The sequence below is a fragment of the Dermacentor variabilis genome, chromosome 1, assembly GCF_050947875.1.
Source record: "Dermacentor variabilis isolate Ectoservices chromosome 1, ASM5094787v1, whole genome shotgun sequence".
NCBI lineage: Eukaryota > Metazoa > Arthropoda > Arachnida > Ixodida > Ixodidae > Dermacentor > Dermacentor variabilis.
Window position 1 is genome coordinate 268805599 of NC_134568.1, and position 22397 is coordinate 268827995.

The 22397-nt window shown below is 44.5% G+C and overlaps 2 protein-coding genes across 2 annotated transcripts in view; one reads left to right on the forward strand and one right to left on the reverse strand.

Annotated features, from left to right (window-relative positions):
* LOC142564515 (transmembrane protein 70 homolog, mitochondrial) overlaps window positions 1-2787 on the forward strand; it is a 175404-nt gene extending 172617 nt beyond the window's left edge. Inside the window, exon 5 of the mRNA XM_075675533.1 lies at window positions 2595-2787. The gene's annotated coding sequence lies outside the window, so the exon portion shown is untranslated. The remainder of the gene's footprint in view (window positions 1-2594) is intronic.
* A 5675-nt stretch (window positions 2788-8462) lies between these two features.
* On the reverse strand, window positions 8463-10626 carry LOC142564481 (uncharacterized). Its single transcript, XM_075675501.1, has 3 exons — window positions 10031-10626; window positions 9143-9305; window positions 8463-8783 (listed from the first exon to the last, which is right to left on the reverse strand). Exons 1-3 carry the CDS (start codon window positions 10273-10275, stop codon window positions 8478-8480), a joined length of 714 nt encoding a protein of 237 aa, XP_075531616.1. The 5' UTR covers window positions 10276-10626; the 3' UTR covers window positions 8463-8477.
* Between the last annotated feature and the right edge of the window lie 11771 nt (window positions 10627-22397).

Below are 22397 nucleotides of genomic sequence, written 5' to 3' on the forward strand. Positions count from 1 at the left end.
TTTGCGGTTTTTTGCTCCCTTAGTTGCGCTAGATGCTCCATACAGGCTTGCGCAACAGCCTCGTTGCTTGAGCTCTCACCTGCATGGCTGTAGAGGAAGTATGTCATCTTGGATGCATGAATACTCATGCTCCAGGCACACTCTTTCTTGCTATTTCTTGCACTTGGTGGCATGCGTAGCTTTTTTGCCTAAATGGTAACTTAAATTTTTGTAGATTTATGTTCGGTAAACATTACACGTCTCTCATCTCGAACCTTCAGTTTGTTCGATTCCTCAATGTCCTCGGGCTGCAGGTAGTAAAGCGTAGTGTGTTAGGTTGTAAAAAAAAGCATTCTTGCAATCACTTTAAAGGGGTTTTATTGGTAGAAAATTGAAAACATTGCTCACATACCGTTTCGCTGGTGGCGCCTCTACTGTTTCCACAGGTGTTTGTTCTGTGGCATCTCTGCAAAATCAAGCAATATTACAGCACAGCATGCAGTGAAGCATAGCGTGTTATATTGTACAAGAATGATGTCATGCAATAATTATTAAGCGTTGCTGATTGCTGGAACTTTATAATCTTTGCTCACATTAGCGCTGATGGTATCTGCGCTGGCTCCTCTCCTATGTCTTCTGTGTAATCTCTGCAAAAAAAAAAACACTATTACAGCACAGCTGATTCAACATCATTGCGTTGTTAATCATAACCTCTGAAAAACCAGGTGCATTTCTCAGTACTGCGAATTCAGACAGCTAATAAACATGGAAATTACATTTCATGTAGTACTCCACACAAACATAATTATGTTAGCAGTATGTTAAATGTATAGTTTTCTTTGCACAGAACTGCAGGTCTTCATGTCTGCTTCCAGGCATCCGAGGAAACGCCTGGTTGGTTGCCATCTGTTACTTCTGCTCGGCTGCAATGACAGTGGAAAAGCAACCTTTTACATATGACATTGCTACATGCAGATGCCATTACCAGTGCTCAGCTTCCTGCCAGTCATTCATGCCTACTCACCTCACATTACGCACATGCTGTAGTATAATAAGCGATGTGTATTTCAGTTCACCTCTTAAGAAAACAACATTCTCAATGTTTTCTGTTGTGCTACTCTTTCAGTCGCTCTAAATGGTGTTTTATTTTTACTACTTTTTGACTTGTACTTTGTTATAACTCCTTGTCATTTTTGCGTTTCTTTCGTTTCTCATTATTCATATAATTATGTTATTTTTATGCCCTTTTTCAGTCAACTTTATATTCCTTTTATGTATTTGCCTTGTACTGCGTCTATTGCACCACTGCTCTGATTTATTATTTCTGTACTGTATTTATATTGATATGTCCCTCTCATCCAAGCACTTCGGGGCCTGTGAGGTATCATGAAAAAAAATATAGTATGAGATGTACCAGCATACAAGCTATTTTTTGAAATGTTGCGAATTAGCACTTTCTGCCCTCATAAGTACAATTTTGTAAAGTTGTCAAGGTTCCACTTACTGTTAGGTTTACGTTACGGTCACCCATTGCATGGCAGAAACTGCATAGTTTACGCCTATCTTAAATGTAGGCTGCAATTTATACGTTACCTTGATCGAGTGGCCTCCATGCTGCACAGTAGAAGTTCACCGTCGCAAACCTGATAATTGTGGCATGATCCAGCTTATTAAATTTATAGGTCTTGCACATCTTAATGCCATGACATGCAGGTGCTCAAGGGCTACCGCATTTTTTGGACAATAAGTTTCTTTTTGCAAGGTTTCGTCCGAGCGTGTTACACAATGACGAGACTTAAATAGCATAAAACCATGGACGATAACGTAAGCAATATAGGCGGGTTTTTTTCCTGAGCACTCTATGCCGCAGGAGTAGTGCCAGAAAGGTCAACACCTTGTAAAAGTTATTGAGACATCGACGACGTTGCCTCAGCAATGCTGCCGGCTGAAGTAGCTTTGACTAGTATAGCTGCGACAGAGAAAGATGCCTTCGATGGATTCAACAGAAGTTCAATAAGCGTTCGTTTTGCACACTGAGGAATGTTGGCTGAACTTTCTTTGCCGGTAGAATTAGCAGCTCCTAAAACATTTTACAGAAATTTAGTGAATTTAAGTATAGCATTTTGAGATTAGCGTACAAGCATGCATACCTAATCATGTTTCATCATGACAACCAACTTAAAATACAGTCTCACTCCGGTGTGATTTGTAGATTAATTTTTTCTTTGAAAATTCCTAAGAGTTCAACTTCGTACTATACAGAGGTGCAACCTATAGTAATGAGTATATGGAAATAATGCTTTGTTTGCGATAACTAAGTTAATTTGAGGCTACAGAAATTTTGTTATTGTCCATTGCCTGCCAGCGCAAACAGCATTTGAATGTATGCTGAGCATGCATGTCTCCTGCGAAACTTTCATTTGCCTGTGCGTTCAATGTGCGTTCAAGCGCTCAATCTGTCTTTTCGTACTCTTCCTTCTCAGGTCTTTATTTTCCTTTTTTGGCGCAACAATGTATTCTTCCTGTGCGTTTGCAGGCATGAAAATAAAATGTTTCATTGCGACAACAAAATAAACTTTCACTACAGGTTCTGATGCCACCTCCGTTAATTCCAGCATGGCCTCGAAGTGAGGCCATTTGATGGTGGGGACATCAACCGCTCCTGCACCACTACGCTGCTTATCGCGCACCTCCTGTTGCTTCCTCTTGAAAATGACTCTCAAGCTTTTAAACTTTTTTCTGCAAAGGTTCCTGCAAAATAAATAAGCAATTGTACGTTGACAGCCGCATGAGATCACACGGAATAAAGTATGCTATAAAGAAGCCTCTTCTCTCCGTTTCTTCGTAGTGTGTTAGCCGCAATGTTTATCTTTTTCACAACGCTTACGTAAACCAGAAAAAAAAACATTCAAATATATGTAGCTGTGCAGACTCGCAATTTTTTTATACGAGCGTGCGAAACGACAGTGCAAACCGCACGTTGCCACACTATTTCCTTCACTCATGAACACACCCGCGAGGCTCCATCGTTCAAGCTAAGTTCCTTAAAGACGTGCAAGTAACAGCGGATATTTGTGAAGACCTGCAAGTAACCGCGGATATAAGCATAAAGCTGGCAGGAAGGGCATGCGTACCCAAAATAAACAGGAAGCGATCATACACTCAAGCATTGGGCCTCGATTTTGTAGCGTTGCTTTTCCCGATAAGACTGCGCCCGGGGAACAACGTCGATCTGACCACACACGGACGTTTCATAAGCGGGAATACATTAGCATTGGAAAATGCACCGCAACGGGCCTCTTCCACCCCATTTCGCATATAGTTACAAACACGAAATCATATTGCACTTTCGCTTGAGGTACTTACGGGAGATGCCGAACATGTTTCCGATCTCGGTCCATGCGACATCCTTCTTGTTACGGTCTTTGAATGATGGGTGCAGCTTGTACAGGTACGGGTACTGTTTAACAGCCTCTATAAGCAACTCTGCCGAATACGCAGCAGCTTCCATGGTGGCGTAGACTTTGTATTGGCCGCGACGTTGGAGGAAGCCGGATGTAGACACATGAAAGATCGCTTCCGGTGCGCCGCTGATTTGTTTATCAGTTTTGCGACCACGGTCGCGCGACTGAAAAATCGCGCAGAGAGCGGCTAGCCCAAAATGGTCGCTTTTCGAGAAAAGCGACGTTTGCGACCATTTGCGACTGGTCGCTTTGCGACTGGTCGCTTTGCGACCACTGTCAGTCGCCGTCGTGAATGAGCCTTTAGCCGTCTGCCTGATGTGCCCCCATGCGTTGTGTGGGGCGTTGAAATCTCCCCCGATTACTAACGGTGACTGTCTAGTGAGTGAAGCCGCCTTCATAAACAGGGAGTGAAAAGTCTGTCTGTGATCGGATGGCGGGCTGTAAATATTGAGGATGAACACGCTTTGTTTAAGCCAGCTGTTGGGGATAACCTTAAAGAGAAGCGCCTCCATTCTGCCGCGACCTGACTGAATGTCATGTTCAACGTATGCGAGCTCTTGGCTCACTAGCGTAGCTATACCTCTCTTGGACTCCCCCCTTACCGCCACCGAATTGTAACCGGCGAGGGTGGGTATAACACACAGTGTTTACTGTAGCAAAATTACTTGCGGCCTTTTGACCTGAGCTTTAATGTACTGTTGCAGCGAAGTCTTGCGCCTTTGAAAGCTAGCACAGTTCGACTGCCAAATTACTAGATCATTTTGAGTACCCGCCATTTTGCTAGTTTCCGTTTTGATGACCCCTCGTTGCCGTCCCAGTATCATCATTAGCTGCAGCTTGTGTACGAACCTTTGACTTTGCCTTAATCGCCATCTTGTTCTCAACTGCTACTACTTTATTCTCTATAGCTCCTACGTTACTCTCAAGTGCTCCCATGCGCTGCGCGAGCTGGTTAATGCTTGCCTGATTTTCTTTGGAAATCCTAAGTAACTCTTCGAGCATTTTGTTCTGCGAGCTTTCCGCCCCGGCCATCTCCGAGTCGCTCATCTCCGAGTCGTCCTCATGTGGAAGGGGGGCCTTACGTTTGGCTTTGCTGACCTCGACTTTTGAGTCCTGCGTTCTTTTCTGCACGGCGTTATCCGCCGCTTTCGCACCCTCGACCCTGCTAGGAATGGCCTGCGCAACTTTCTGCTTGTATAGCTCTTCTTTGAGACTAGCAATCTCCTGACGTAGTAGTTCCATTTCATGCTGTGCACTATGCTCTGGCGATACCGACCGCGTTACATTTCTGGGTTTGGGCGTCTTCGCGACTCGATCCGCCCAGGCGAGGTCTTCCTGAAATCTCGTTCGAGACGCCGAGCGCCCTCTGGAACAGGAGCCGCTCCGCTTGGCGTTGCGCCGCCGCGTAGATGGCGTCCTGGAACGGCCTCTCCTGAGGGTGCTGGCGACGCTGGTACAGACGCTGGAGTCGTCCGACTGTATTCCTCGGGCCACCTGCGTCTTCTCGGCGCGGCGGTGGCGTTGGCGTCTTCTCCTGACGATGTAGGGGACTTGAAATATGTCTTTGCATACTCAGTCCGCAATGGGATGTGGACCTCCGCATAGCGAACACTTTGGAATACATTGATGATCGTCCGCTGGGGATTTCTGTCTGCACGTGCGGCACCACATGCTGTCTGGATTAGGGCAAACGTCGGCATGATGTCCTAAACCTCCGCAGCTGTAGCAAACCTCCGTGTGTTTCCTGTATAGCGTGCAGCGAAACATGCTCGCGCCGTAAGACGTATAACTGGGCACCTTCATACCCTTGAACAATACTACCACAACCGTGGTGTTCTTGATGCTTTTGGCCTCGATGGCTCCTGGGTTGCGGCGGTTCACGATTCTTGCTTGGAGTTGAGCCTCGTTGATATCCACCTCGACACCCCGTATTACACCTTTACACGTGTCGTCGGGGGGAGCCGGGTACACAGAGATCCGGTACGTGCTTTCGTCTAACTGGACTTGCTGTGCCTTTACGTAGGCGCACGAATTCTTCTCGGGAGGAGTACACACCACAGATATTTTGAGTACCGTTGGGGCAAATGGTGTCCTCTTCGATTTCGGCCGGAGCCAGGGCCGCCGCCATGGCTAGGGCTTGCTCGAAACGTATTTGACTAACCTTGGTTACATTCAGGCCGTCCCTCGGCCTGACGATGGTACGATACGTGTCCCTCGGCAGTTGATGGAGCCTTGAGGTGGCGACGAGGCGCTGGTATGCGCTCCGTGGTGCGGCAGTGCGGCCTTCGTCCTTTCGCTCGCCACGTCATGGGTTGCCTTCGCGGGTAGTAGTCGCCGCTCTCATGCCCTTGCCGTTCTTGAGGCCATATTCCGTCATCCAACCGGGGCTGCTTGCTTCTTCTTAAGAGATTTCTCCCTCCACGATCTCCATCCTGCGCTCCATCTTGGCCCAGTGTCACAGGGCTAGGCCCAGGCCTACCCGCGCTGCCTCGCCGAGGTTAAGCCTACCGCGTTTGGGTTGGCTGTGCCGCGGCGTGGTCGGAACTTCACACACTTGTAAAACGTGAAAAAAGTCGCCCACCGTGAAACGTCCGGTACCAGTGAAGTCCTCACAACTTGCTGCGTCGATTAACACAATTTACTCGGTTTCGAGGAAAGGAACCAACCGGAAGCATTGAAAAAACCAGGAGCCGAAGTCATCGCATCCGCACTAGTCGACGCCCCCTGGCGGTCCCCTGATCGCACGAAGTGTTTTTTATCACATTGTGCACAACATGCCCTGCCAGGTAATAAAAAGACTCCTGTTCCAAACAACTGTGGTCAAGCACGTCATCAGGGAAGGCGACAGGCGCCGTTTTAGCATTTGCTCCTGTATTGGCCAGTGCAGCTCCTAGACCAAGTATGGAAGGTGTGTTGTTCTCAGTGTAGCTGCCACGCTTATACCTCTGTCACACAAGCACGCAAAAACTCTTTTACCTAAGCGGTCCTTTACCGAGTTGAAAGACCTCTAATTAAAAGGAGTTGCGCTGCAGACACACGGCGCGGGCGATCTCCTTTTATCGTTTCCTTCCGAACACGCTATGGAAAGCATGGCGCTAGATTCTGAAACAAAACCAGTTAGAATAAACCAACGTATTTCAATATAGAAATTAGAAACGTACTATAATATGCTTGTTTTAGTGAATTTAGATACAGTTTATTCGAAAAGGTTAAATTAAAGAAGATTTAATAAGGTAGCTTCAAGAGTCTTCGCAGAAGTAGCAAATTTTACATGTTCGTCTAGCAACCTTGGGCCACTGTTTACATCGGAGTCAACATGGAGGTCGAGAATATGGGGGACTGCACGGACACGAAGGAAAAAGTCGAAATAGCATGCATTTTGGCAAGGATTCTTGCTGCAGAGAGCGAAGCAGACGCCGCAAAGGCAGTCAAAGACCGTATTAAGCGGCAGTTGCTACTCAACGGGTGTACATTTTATGCCTTGGCGCTTCCCACGAGAGTCTGCAACCGATCGACGTGGGCTTTCATCCGCCACGAAAAGTGGTTCGAGGAGACTGTGCCTCACCTCGGTGGCCACAACTTCAAGCAGTCGTTTCGAGTGAACCCCTCAACGTTCCGGTTTCTCGTGGAAAGTCTGCGCCATGTGCTCGAAAAACAAGTTACCAACATGCGTGACCCGATCACTGCGGAAAAGCGTGTCGCCATTGGCCTCTACAAATTGTGCTCTTCTGCCGAAGATAGAACTGTGGCAAACCTCTTCGGCGTTGGGCGCTCATCCGTCAACGTCATTTACAGAGAGTTTTGCGCAGCTGTTGTCTCTGTGCTCGAAAGTGACTGGATCAGAATGATTACTGAAGAGGAAATGCCTAGGCACATCCAAGAGTTCGAAGCCGTGTGCGATTTCCCTCAAGCTGTGGGTGCCCTTGATGGCTGCCATTTCCCTATTTCGCCTCCAAAGAAGTACGCCACCGACTACTACAACTACAAGGGTTGGTAAGTGGCCACGATTTAACTTATTTCATGTAAGTGTTCTGTTTGGGCCCATTTTTATAGTAGTAAAAAAAAGTAACTGACTGACCCATATTTTATTGCTAAGTAAAATGTTATTCAATTTTACCAGCAGCTCTTAAGAAAACGCGTAATTTGGTTCGCAGTCTTGCAGTGTTTAGCAGCGACAATTTTAATGCGACGACGAAAAGAGTTCTCCGCAGGACTGCAACTCCTATACGATGTAGAGTACGCTAACAGCGACCGGTTGTGGCATTATGTGAAATAATGTAATCCGAGCTGCACTCACAGCTATTAATAAAAGCAAACTGTAAAATCGCATCACAGTAACTAAAGGCAGTGAACTCAGCAGTGCCATGCTGCACTAACCTTTATTCACTTTGCACTTTGTTTTTTCTTGCAGGCACAGTATTATCCTACTAGCATTGGTCGACCACAAGTATCGATTCAGATACTGCAATGTCGGTGCCCCAGGACGCTGCCACGACGCACATGTGTTTGGTGTTTCACGGCTGTCGAAGATTGTCAACAGTCCCCTTTTCAAAGCACCTGTTGCCGCAGTGGGTACCACAGCAGTCCCACCGATAATATTATGCGATCAAGCATTTCCACTAACCCCAAACCTCATGAAGCCATTTGGACACCGAACTGTCATCAGTGAAGCTGAAAGGAATTTCAACTGTCATTTATCTGGAGCAAGGAGGATAGTTGAAAACGCATTCGGAAGGCTAAAGGCCCGGTTCCGTTTCATTGCGAAAAGAATGGAGTGTTCTGTTGGCAATGCCCGTTTGGCTATACGAGCATGCTGCGTGCTCAATAACATTTGCGAGCACTTCAACGACAGTGTCCACCCACAGTGGTTAAGTGAGGTGCAGCAGTCCAATGCTACATTTCCACAGCCATCACGCAGAACAGAAGCTGAAATTGGAAATGCATCCGCCATCAGGACAGCACTTGTGGAATATTACAAGCGAAGGAACTGAACGCAAGAGTCCCAAGAATCAGCAACAATTGTGGAACACCATGTCAGTTTTTACTAAAAAACTTCAACATTGCATCTACAAGTTTCTCTTGCAACTTGAGCCCCTCTTTACGGAGATCCATTTCCATTTTGTGCGCATCAGCAAACTGCTCTCTCTGCCGTCGCTGCTCCTCAAGCATCCTTTCTTGAAAGTCGCCAGCCGGTTGCCTTCTCTTCCTGCGGGCACATTCGGAACTGCCACTTGCGAGGTTCCTGGATTCAACCTGTTGTACTGGCGACTCGGAAGGTGAACAATCTTCGGCGACGTCTTCACAAGAAGCAGAGCCGGAATCAAGCATGTCGAAGATCAGCTGCGTTTGAAGAAGGGATCCGAAATACATTGACCACATTAGTTGATGTGTGAAGCGGTAAACAATTAGTTCAGGGTTTTTACTTGCAAGAGAGCTGCCTCTCCTTGCGTGTATGTATTCACGTTTTTTTATTTTAGAGTCTGCATTTTTTTTATTCTCCAAACAGCGCACTGCCAAGCTTGCAAAATGAACAGCGCGTGAGCACAAGCAGAAATGAACCACAGTATTAACAAGAGCAGTCCGCTACACTGCAGGGTTGTGCAGATTATGGGCTTGGCAGCACAGCTGATGCTACATTATGTCTTGAAATTTAGTTGACTGTAATAAAGCATATATAGTCTCCACTATGCATTTCTTACTTCTTCGACGGAGGCAGTGCTGCTTGTTGTGCTCTCGCTGCACCCAGCCTCTTCCATTAAAGATGTATCGTGAACAGGCAGGGATCCTAGAAACCTATGGACTTCGGAGAAGAATGGCCAGCTCGGCGGTGATGACCCTGTTGTCATGTGTTTCAGGCAGCTCCTGGATAAGAAAACGAAAGAACTAAAATTTTATATACTCAAAATGTAAAGATATACACAGAGCAAAACGTTTGCCGATAGATACAAACGCGACTTGATGGTACAGAAAGCCTGAGAAGCGAAGGTAACCCTTTTTACTCGAAAAAATTTAAAGTTTCTCATGTTTTCTTGTCTGAGAACAACGCTTGCGCATGGTCCGAGAAAAATGCAAACCGTAGTCACATCTGCAGAAATGAAAACATGCAGACGACTTCCTGCTTCGTATTATATGTTGCCGTGAGAAGGCGTACAATATAATGTGAAATGCGCCTGTCCATAAGTTAAGGTTCCCGTTATCTTGTGACGAACGAAATCATGCTATTGACGACCTGCGCGGGTTGTCATTCTTCGCCGCATGTGAAGGCGAATTTGCGTTTACTCAGACCGACTCGCACTGTAAAGGAATTGCAGAAACAGCCTTTAGCGCGTCGTCGACTTTCGTGTGTGCAGGGCGCAGTTCAGCCCTGCAAAATTCGACGCTAGCTGAAATGAAGGGTCTCTGCCTTAAAACCTTCGTTACTACGGCTCCGTCCGCTAGATTAGGGTTCCGTCGCTGCCTACTACGGAAACAACGTTCGATGCTGAGGTCGCGACACCACAAACGAGAGCTTGCAGCTTGCGACCACAGCCTGAAGCCGCTTCAAGGTAAATTTAGCGCTCACAGCTTACTGCTGTGCTTTGTCTTACCTGTAGGTCTGTCCCAGGTTCTCTATCTTGCTGTGCACTTGCGCCTTTGTGCGAGGTACACCCATGCTCGTCAATGCTTGTGCAATGCCATCGTAAACGCCTCCGTTGTGCTTCTGCGCACGCAGCGAGGGCAGGTTGTCTTCCCATAACTTGATTAACGCCCAGGTGTCTCTCTCCGACCACTGTACCCGCGGTTTTCTTTGGCGTGCCGGAGGCTGTTCGTCGGTACCGCTCGCCGTAGCCATGGTCGCAGAAAATGGCGCGAATTTGCATCGTCTGTTAGCGTCACGTGATATTTTCGAACTGCTTACGAGAGTGCCGTGCAAAAAGTGCAAAACTGCGCCTACTTAAGGTTCAACGAAAGACAAAACCCTTTTTTGTGATGTGTACACTTGAAATAAAAATGCACTTTTGCTTCGTTTCTTTATTGCATGATAATTACTGGTGCCCACTGCGTTGGAGGCTACGCCTTTCCAGCCGTAAAAGAGATCGGTGATCTCCGGTTTCGGAAAAGACCGCTTCTGAAAAAGAGATTAAACTTTGGCGTGTGTCTGCGGATGCAACTCCTTTGTGTGAGATGTCTTTTTCTTCAAATGCCTTTAAAGTGCTCGTGTGACAGGGGTATTACTTGGCTTAAAGAACTGACAGTTTAGCAGACCTGATTGCACTGCGAAACTCAACTGGCCATGGTACTGGGTTTTTCGACCGTAGGGTAGAAAACAAATTTTCAAGTGCGTCTTGGCCAAACCGGCTGAGGAGGACACACACAAAAAAAACGTTTGACTTTATGGTAGTAATCCTGCAATTCAAGGGCAACAAGCAAACTAAAATTATACTTATTTGCACTGGCTTCCATGCAGCTTTCTCAGCACACCCTGTTTTGACTTCTCCAAAGAAGTTAATCACTTCTTTCAGGAAATACATTGCATTCTCATACTTCTGGTCATCTAGCTTACTAATTGCAAGCTGGGTAGTTCGTGAAGACATCTTGAACCATGCTGTTAGTACAGCTTGAGACACTAAAGCCGTAAAGCAGCTGCGACGTGTCATGGTTCAAAAGTGAAAATGCCAGACCCACTTTCGTTTTTTCAATGTGCCCTGGGTTTAATAAGCAAGATGCGTTCAAGCGGGGCGCAATGTTCAATTGATGCTTGGAATTAATCTCGACCAGCTGCTTGACGTGGTCAAGGCTGACCTCATTACAAGGCAGTTTGTATTTCAACACTGTCTGGGGGTAGAAAAATGGACTGCCCGCGGGTCTAATGGTTCCTCAGGTTTTTCAAGAGGTGTGGAAACATCTGTCATAAAATACAGTTTACGGCTTCCATCACAGGAATGAACACAAGATATTGTAGGAGTCGAGTGCTTGCCAACAACTCCGAACTGCCTCCACAATCCCATGTTTCCCCCGCCCATGTCGCTTATTACTGCGTCCATTCTCACACCTGCTGTCTCACACTCTTGAATTATTTCAATAATTGCCTTGACAGCGCCACTATTGAATTTCCCGTGAAATGATAGGCAGTTGTCTGCTTCCAACGTGTTGTCACACCCCCAACAGGAAAACAAGGCTGTGCGTGGCCTTGTTTTCATGTTAAACATCAAGTGCAGTTAGCTGGAGTTCATTGACCATCGAGACAGTGTGGCGTTCATGTTCCTACATGAGGTTCGCCTGAAGAAATTATTAGTACATTAGTGTGATTTTTACAAGCCTACTTTTGGCCCTGTCATCTGGCAAGAGGATGCCGGTTTTGAATGTGTTAGCAATCATATACGCCTAAGGAAACAAAAGCTGGCTGTGATGTTATGTGAAAACCACACAATCTCCCAGTACTTGCCCCATCAGCTGCATAGGTAGCAATGGAAAGCAATTAAGAGGACTCTTCCTTTATGGGTGCCCTTCCCCTTCAAACAACCGTGGGAAAATGAGGTTTACATGGTAATGCTGAAGTAAACTCACTCATTTTCCATAGGGGAAACGTTTGAAAACTGTGGGTTTTATATCTTTTTCGTGTTACTTCAACCTTGTAAACATACGTATATTCATTCGGCCTTCCCCACATAGTAGTCTTGGTTTCCACAAGTGGAGTTTGCACATAATTTTTCAACTCTAGAAGAAGGTTCAAATGTGCCCCTTTTCTCTAGGCTTCCGTGTACCTATGCCAGAAACAAACATTACCGAAGTAAGAAGCATTCCTTCAAATGGAAAGTTGCATGCATGAATTACTGTAAAAAGGACACTGCAGGTAGTGTTACTTATATTCACGTTATATGCAAGAGCAGGCAGCATTTCACAGAGAATGCCTCGTGAAAACTTGTAGCCTTCAACGTGGCGCTGAAGTCTGCGTTCAGCAGGAAGTGGTGCAGCAAGCTCCCGGTCGATGTTGTAGCCGCGGGTACCATATGCCAGCCGAAGTTTCAAGCCTTTTTCAATAGTAGGCAGAGCCCATGATGTCCCTCTCATGCTGAAATTTTCCATGGAGCTCAGTTGGTCTGGTGCCAAATAACGGGAAAGCTTTTGCTTAAGGGATGCCTTTTCCAGGACCGCTTTATCTTTTTGTCGCAGTAAAGGTGACTGCGTGACTGCCTACGTTCCAAGCTTTTCAGACGCTCCAGTTCACTGATCCTCTTATGTATGGCTGCTAGGGTACTTGCAGAAACAAGGCTGCTAGAGAGGTCTCTAAATATAAAGATGAAAAGCCAGTCATTACTTGCTTTGGCGCAAAAGTGACTGCACTGTGTAACACAACTCTGTATTTGTTACTTACCGTTCATGTGAATATCTTGGTGTAGCTGATGAGCTAAAGCTGCACTGCAATCTGACGTAGGATCTAGATAGCAGAGGCAGACCACGAGAAAATATCAATGTACATTCTGAAACACCCGTCAACAAGCAGCATAAGTGATTATTTTTACCTTATAGAGAGTCGGTGCCTCCTAGAATGATGTCTTGCCTATTGCAGGCCGCATCTGGCCCAGCACCATTAGTGACCTAGAAAACAAACAAGTAAAAGAAAAGCACTTTAGTTGCCAGTCTGCTTCTTTCTACGTGAGGCGAAAGTACATAAAGCTGGCATTCACTGATGGTTCCAGAAGAAGCCTCAGAGGCTACATGAAGGGCCTCAAGTAAGCATTGGAAAATAGGCATAAATCACATTTCACAACTGTCACATTACCTTGCAACACAGGCTCTTCTAGGGAGATGTTGCTGAAATCGGGTACATCAACTCATAGAAAACGAGGGTGCAACCGGAAAAATTTCAGTCTTATTAGGGGTTCAGAATGAATTAATACAAACCTTAAGAATTAATACAAACCTGCTGCTGTCAAAAAAGCTGGCACAGTGAGATGTTCTGATCCTGCACAAAGCATGAAAACTGCTCAGCATGACAACAAGTTGACGGACTATTTGGTATTGCGTTCCATTTTCAGCCTAGTTGGGGTTTAGAATAAATTAATACAAACCTAAAATGTGAGCTGCTGCTGTCAAAAGATGCTCGGTGCTACTCAGAGGCAGAGTGAGATGTTCTGATCCACCAGGAGCATGAGGTTCTGCACAGAGCATGAGAACTACTCGGGTTGACAAGTTCAGTAGCTTAAATTGCCAGGCTAGTTGATTTTGCATGCTAATTTAAAGAGGGGGTTCTGCAACAACACAAAGGGGACAGAGCACATGTGCTCGTCCTGTCTTCCTCTTGTTCTCGTAGCACCATCTTTTTGCTATAGCATGAGAGCTAACCACTGGAAATCGCCTTTACCTTGAAAAGGCAGTTTTCGCCTTATTGCAGGTCTCGTTTGGGCCAGCACATGCATGAGCTAAGGAGGGAGAAATGTATAAGAAGTGTCACAGTACATGGATGCACGTCATAATGGACATTCACCATTGTCCAGTGATTGAATCTCGAGGATACTGGAGGCAGCAGAGGCTTGTGAACCTGCATGAAGGATTACACGTACATCTCGTACAGCATCTAACAGAGCACATAACGGTGACGGTAAATTCCAGTTTATTTGAAGGTTGTCCAAAAATAAAAAAATCTACCTTCAATGTGAGAAACTATCGAGGAAAGAAGATTGAGGTGGTCCAGTGCCCCAACAGCAGCTGGTAATTCTACAAAAAGCAGAGAAACAGGACTGCGTGCCAAATATGTGCCGGACGCAGAGTAAACAACACCATTTTACATTGTGATAAAGGCTTTCAGGCTATTACAAGCCTCATCTTGCAGTGCACCTAAATGAGGTACAAACGGCAGATATGTCGTGAGACAAAATACACGTGTAGGCTGTTTGGTGCAAGTATGCATATACAGAACGTATTACCAGTAGCTGCCAGGAGTCGGGTGCAACAAAAACATGTGGGCCTGAATGAATAAGAACTGGCAGTGAGCGGAAAAGAACAACATGATCAAATGCAGGCTGCAGAATGAGTAAATGATATTGCCTACATTGAGCCACTGATGCTGAAGTTTGCTCGCTTGAGGTATGCGATCGCGTACCTGCACACATGAATAATGCAGTTATGTAATAAAGCTGCTACAGGCTGACACAGTGCAAGTAGCCTGGTAAATACGCCATACATGTTCTCGTAATGATAATTACCGCGTCCATTAATTTGTCATTTGCTCAACATAACTTTTCCCAAGTGCACTCTAGCCATGAAGCTCAAGTACGCCAGGCACATGGTCAGTGAAAGAAATATTCATTTGCACAACGTTAAGACTTTCAAGCGTGTTAGCTTACGTTGAGCTGGTGGCTTTCGCGGTCAGGGTTGCCATCTATGGCTGAATATGGACGGTGTCACATTCTGCAACTTTTTAAGATCAGTTGCTCAAATTGATTTTCTTCAAAATGATCCTGGACATAAAAAACCCAAATCAGATTGAAGTCATATCATGGCATCAAAACACCAGACAGATTAGAAACGCCACAGAACAGTTTATCAAAATTATATGCGGAAACAGAGACGAAAAATTAAGTATAGTTGCGCTTCTGTGAAAATTTAGTGCCCCAATCTACTTCACGTCAAACAGGCACCGTGCCGCGATTACGGCGACTACTTGAGAGTTATGCGCTAACCGCATGAGGCGATAATCCGCGGTGACACACGGCGCGATGATCTGAAAGCCGCTGAACCTCTGTCGGTCATAGCCCCGTTCAGGTTCCGAGTTTGCAGAAAATTTTACCCATCACCCAAAAGTGGTTCACCAAATTGGACAATATGAAGAAGGCGTTGTGGGTACATACGCGACTTCCCACGTAATTATCTGAGCTATATAAGTTCGTTTTTTATAGCGCGGTTTCAGCGATGAAGCTGCCGATGCTCGTTCCGTTTTCAGCCATCCATCTAAACAGTACAATGAAAACGTGACAGGATCTGTGCAACAGCAACGAGTGCTGGAGTTTACGCCCCTCACTTATTACATATCTCCGCACTTCATAAATGTAGTTAAGCGCCGCAGTACACTGTTCTGGCCCATGCCTAATTGTTTGATAACGCGAGGAGAAAGAACGCTGCACCGCCGTAATCGAGCAGCTCGGAAATCCTCACTATGCCGTTCTGTGTACGTACCTTTATCCGCCCTTGTTTCTCATGCTTCCTCATGTGTTCAATGCACCACGTAGCCCAAACAAGCGCGTTACTGCGTCTGCTTGAACTGCGTCCAGTCCTGTCTCTTCGTGCTCAAGCGGCAGCGACAGGCGATGGCGTCTTCATCCCAATGGGCCATGAATGTCCACCGGATACCCAGCGGACAACAATTAGTGGACATTTGCATGTCCTGCAGACATCCGCACATATCCTCCGCATGTACTACGGACATCCGTTGGAGCTTAAGGCGCAACCAAAGTGGCCATCCAGCGAATGTCCCATGGACGTCAATGCCGGATATGCGGATGTCTCAGGGACGTGTACAGCAGGCTGTTCGCTCTTTCAGGATGTCCATGGGACATCCGTTGGATACATATTTTGCTAATATGGGATACCTGAGGGATGTCGATCTTTAAAATTTGATTGGACGTACCATGCCGGCGCGAGATGTGATCTTCAACCTCTTGGGTCAGTGCCATATTCAATGTTGTTGCAGCATTTATATGCGTTTTTACTGCAATATTTATTAAATGCTACAACACAAAGAATTGAGGCATTGATCCTGAAGGAGAGCCATCATACTGGTGCACAGCTAGGAAAAGAAATGTTACAGCTTTCATTTTTATTCACATAGTATTTGGCTTTGGTCTTGTGTTATCACAGTACAAGAGCTTCTGGATCCACAGAACAAGCACTGCAAAGCCTATTTCCAACGCTTAAGCCAAATATGCCTGCAAGTGGATGTAGTGTCACCAGCTCTAGTACGTCAGAAAAAACCTCGAAATGTTGGGGGTGATCAGCACATCAACTCAAATCTTTACACATTTTCTAGGAAAGTATACTTTAGTACACCTAACACAAAGGCAACACCAAGTACTAAATGTATACAACTGCAAAGCACGATATGATGAGAGCCTTGTCTCTTGCCACCAAAAACAATAAATAAGGGCACTTTCATTCACAGAAACATAATGCCATGAATCTGTCACCGCCGTTATTCTGGTCAGGCACAACAATATCCGTACAAATAGACATTGTTAACGTTCGATAGCTTCTACATATGCAAATAAAACTCTAAAACAACTTTATTAAAAGATGAGTGCATGATACACATCTAAAGAACGTTTAGAGACATTAAATTCCAACATAAACACCAGGAGCTCTGTTACATCAACCCGTTTACAAAGTGAGGGCATAAAAAATCTGAAGTTCAGTTTTATGACATTAAATTAAGAAACACCAAGAAAACCAAGCATAGCTGGGACATGTGGACCAAGCATACCATTAGCTTACAGATTCTGACTGGATTCCATTAAATATATACGTAATTGCACACAGGCCACCTTGTTTCAGCATAACCGATAAAGGGAGCTACACACTTCCTAAAAAAATGCAGCCACTGCCACTCATAACGGGAAATACCGCATTATATAGTAAGAGAAGTTGAATGAAGAAGTTTAACATCAGTATTGGTAAGAATAAAAATGTATCGCAACATCATTTGCAACAGAGAACAAGTCATGTAAGAGCTGTTGAGCTTACTATCATTAAAGTGCTTCAGTTATCACAACACAGCCACTAATTACACTTTAAGGAGTGACTCTGTAGTATCTTAAGCTCTGCAAAGCAGTTCAGAGATATATTAGCATATTACAATACAGCTGCAGCACGAGAATTTAACTTATAGAACAATTTTCACAATATCTGAACATTAAACCCAGTCAACAGTGCAAACAAAGAACCGCGAACTTCACCGTGTGCACAACTATAGAACAAAGTTCTGTTAGTAGTTTAACAAAAAACATGTAGCCTTCTCGAGTATGAAATTACTTGCTTAGAAATACAGAACTCTGCATTGAAGAGTTTGGTATCAAAATTTATAATACAGATACTGCGTCAAAGTGCTAGAAACTGTTACAAATGGTAAATAAACATACAGGAGCAACAATATTTAGCTTAAAATCTTATTTAAAATTTGCACTTACTGCCTGCCCATCCTTGCTCAAATTAGGTAAAAAGAGCATTTTATGGTCTGGATCATTCAATTTAATACATGGCAGTTACTTAACTAGCTTTTAAGTAAAAAATGTAAAGTCGCCTTCTTTTCCCGGAATGCAAGCTGCTTCCAAAGTGGCGCTAGCATAAGCTTGTGTTGCTGCCTGAAGGCAGGTACAGAACGCAGCAATGGAAGGAGAGTTACCGCGTGTTCCAGAGGAATGGGCAATACGCGGAAACTACCTGTACAGCTTTTACAGCTGACTAGACATTTTCACCTATCGCGTATGAATGCAAGTCTCCAAAGCACTTGGTAACAATGCAACAGAAACTGCACATGACTTTACAGATCGCAATAGCAGTGGATAACACAGATACACTACACTGTGGACATAGGTCAAAAGTCGAACTTGCAATGTCCTTTAGGTCAGCTGAACCCTTAAAAAGTTATTCATCAAATAAAAAGAAACACTATGTCGCACATAACCCCAAATGACTATAGTGGATGCTACCTGCAAAACACGAATTGTGACAGCACCCTTCACATTTTTTAAAGAAAAGGTACCATATTCAAGCGTGGAGGTGGCACACCGATTGAGAAATACCAACACGAAGCTGTGGTTGAGCTGTTTGCCAACAGTGCATGGTCCTTGTCTTTGCCATGTGCTATCTGCTGCCATCAATATCCACAGAATGACCAGGGAATCAGAAGCTGGAAGCCTTGGACCCTCTGCCGTGGTGACACCTTCAGCCAGTATCTGAAGCAGAAAACATGCCATGACAAAGACTATTGTCAGAAGCTACTTGTGAAATGGGATTTTATAGACGTCTTCTGTGTAACATCTCATTATCATGGTTTCAGTCGGCTGCAAAGTGGGAACATACATTTATACACGACTAAGAACAACGACAAACACGTGGACAAGGGCAGCAACAAAGATGGTAAAAGAAGTAAAGAACTTTGGGGCCTGTCTTCCGAGCCAGTTTGTGCACTGTACAGTTTGTGTACAGCCAGTTTGTGCCTGGCAGAAGATAATACAAAGAGTATAAGAGTAGGTCACACGCTCAACACAGATTTCACCATATCGACTGCTTAGAACACTTACACATTATGAATACAGGCAAAACATACACTTTTGTGCACTGTTCAGGATTTGACATGATGCCACAATGCGAATTCCATTACCTGCTGCCTGATCAAATTGTCCTTGCTTTGACTTCTGAAACTTGGTGGCAACGCGCTCGGGGGCGTGCCGGAGCCACGATTTCATAGAGGCCTCAACGTCAGCAGCAGTTGCGTTTGGCGCTTTGCGAGCAGCATCTGAAATTTACAAGATTCCTTAAATCATCTCAACAATAACAGTTGTCTTGGTGAAAATACAAATTTCAAGAGTCATAAACAGTCTAATGAGCCTACAAAAAATTGAGCAATAAATTAGTGCCTACTCAAAGTCCTTCCACACATTACAAGTTTGTTGTATTGAGTAGAGTTGGGCACTTCAGTTGTACTTGCTTATTCAAATGATAGTGAGGCAGAACACTAGCCAAAACGGTCAAATGATTGCTTTGCATTTTTTATTTAGGCTGCTATTTCAATAACCTCACACCACCTTGCAATGAAAGGCTGCACGGTGATCTTACAATTTATTTATGCCCTTCGCTTTTTACCCGACAAACTATAATATTTTAAGTTTCCAGCTTCTAAAGCTAAGCCTGGACCTTTAGAGTGTTAGCAAATCGTTCATTTTTTACCATGTAGGTTTCTTTAGTCAACATTAAAATATACGTGCACAATGAAATTGCAGCATCCCTGCAGTGTTGAAATATGCAACCCATAGCAATGGTGATAACTGACTGCAAAGTTACAAAATAGATAAACGGGCAGCATTTAAAAAGAACTGACATTCGTATGGTGTATGTGGCAAAAATCAGAAAAATGAGCGTGTTTTGGTTTTCCTGAGGAAGGCTAATTCTGTGTAAAACACAAAAGTAAGATGTATTACACAGCACACCTGCTATGGCTATAGCGATCTTCAAGGCGGAGAAGCTCAGTTTTCCTTTTCGACCCATCCAAGAAAATTATGCCGCAACCTCGTCCGTGATGCAGAATGACAAGATTCATTTTGTTGCTCAGTAGGCATCTTTCCCACCGAGCTTTGCCAACTCATGAACCTGTGTACAAAAGAGAATAAATTATTTTCAACAAAGAAACTTGTTGAATGATGTGACTGGTTTAGAATATGAAAAAGAGTATAAGTCATAAACCATGTAAGCAATGTACGAAAAACGCATGACATTCTTAATATTGCAAAACTGCAGTGTTTCAACATCTTGAATATTCATTATGAGTTCGATGAACCGAAACAAAAAAAAACAATGAAAAAAAGAAACATAACTTTCCAGGATCTTAAATTTCCCAGTATCGAGCTTGTCGTCAAACTGTTGTAGTTCTTCAAGACTGCTTAGTGGATGGCCTATGAGTTCTGCGCATTCGGTGACTGAAGAAGTAGGTAGTATATCGCACAACTTGTTCAGGGTGCCCGCTTGTTGCTCTAGCATGAAGCGAAGCGTGTTCAGCAGTCGTAGTACATCTCGCTGGAAGTCTGATAAATGTCGTAAATAAACGCTATTAAAACTTAGTAGGATTCAAGAACATTTTAAGCAAACCATTTTACTGAAAACTGCATTCATTTCTTTAAAAGGTGCGTACTTTTCTCTACACAACGATGATGAGGTGTGTTTTGTGGCCATTCTTGCTCTATCTGCTCACCTGAAAAGCTTATTTTCAATTCATTAGTAGTTTGGGGTAAATGGCTAATGATTTATTTGACTTTGACCTCCTTTATCTGGCACATACCTGCATCAACAGAGTGGTTATCAGACATGCCTTGCGGCGAGTTTGTCTCTGACAACTGGGCCCCTGCAGTGTCAAAGAAGAGAGCAGCGAGCCGCAAGAGCCGCTTCACTTGTTGGAAATTCTGATGTGCAACAGATAGTAACAAAGAGCCTAGCAGAGCAAAGAAAATTACCGATAGCAAAGGTTTACTAGTTCAATTATAAAACTGAATTATGGAGGTTAACATATTTTGCTTCATCCACTTCTACAATGCTTGAGAATTCATGTATGCATGGCTCTTAAGAAGCTTTACAGCTATCTGTGGTTCTAACTTATAGGTTGGAACCACAGAAAGTTGCTAAATTCGTTACACACAAAAATAATAAATACGCACGTAAATCGTAATTTTGTAATGAGACGGCTGTGTGAGGTATGTGTGAGAATACCTGCTGTGCCTTTGTCTCCCTGGCCAAATATGGGCAGACTTGTTGCTTCAGTCAAGGTTATTCCTAGAAAGCAATACATGTAGTCCATCACGTAATGATTCCTATTAGCATTAATCACAACCATACACTGGCCGTGGAGCGCAGTATAGTCCTACATAAAATAAACTTACAAAAGCTCCAGTATTTATACTGAACTTCAAAGTTACAATACCGCAGTTCAGTGTTGCAGGATGAATTTCCTTGGTAGGAATTTGCCACAATTGCATGAATGTCACAATTATATTCATGCTATACTCCTTGATAAATGTTTCTGGCAAGTGAATAAATGCCAGAGGGGCAACTAGCAAAGTTTCGCTGTACATGCAAGGTAAATACCTTGTTCACACTTGTTAAAAACATGCTGACTAGGCATTCAATGTGAAATTATCAGAAAGCATTCCAAGTTTTGCATCTATTTTATTATGAAGTTGGCAGTGCACTGCTGAAACACGGGGGAAGAACGAGGCGGACGAAGTGCTTCGTCCCATAGCGTTCTTCTTTTGCGTTTCAAGCGTGCGCTGCCGCCTTCGTTATGGATTATTACCAACACACCCATTCGCCCGTCATTTTAATTTTACTGTTTGGAAATGCGCTTTGTAAATTTAAAAATCATATTGATAATGGCACATGAGCATTGTTAAGAACAGGCTAGCTACGAATGCAGCTAGCAGCCTGCTTTTCTCTTCGAACGAGCAGTTCTTCATGGATGGTATGCAAATAATTAATGCAGATGAAAGAAAGGAGGTGGTGCATTGTAACATCAGAGGGTTGAGAAAAAATTAGCCTCATGCACCAACGGAGCGCTTGCAAGGCTAAAGCTATACGTCCTCAATGGAATGCAAATCACAGCTGTACCCTCAATGCAGCACTTGGAACAGCCATTGTAGCCACTGTGGCCTTTGGTCATCATTACGAAAGACCGTGCTGGCGCATCACAAACAAGAGCCTTCAGACAAACCTCGATTGGCTTACCATTGACAACAAGCCCATTCGCCAGCAAATACTGTAACTGATCAACGAAAGCTTTCAAAAAGTCATTGGGTGAATGCGGCTTTGAAGGCCCCGCATAAGCCCCAATAACAAATGGCTCAAAGCCCTCACGACAGTTATTAACTCTACATTGTATAGGCCAAAGTTGGATTCTTGAGCTTTTTGCAAGGGGCAGACCATCTACATTGATAATGAGCGAAACAATACGTGGAGGGTCTTTCACGAATTTAAACGAATGTTTAAGCCCGGCAGCGAGACCAAAATGACAATATTCGCCCGTAGACAGGGCCACCACGGAGTACTCGGTGTTTTCTAGTCGCGGCGTTTTGAGGAGTGCACGCGCGTCATCAGGGAGGTCAAGCTCGGAAAAGATGCTGTAACGTTTATGCAGCTTCAATAGCTGGTTTAATGCTTTTTTCGCTTGATGTTATTCTCATCTGCCCATTGACGCAGATCCTCTCGAAAGCTTTCTTT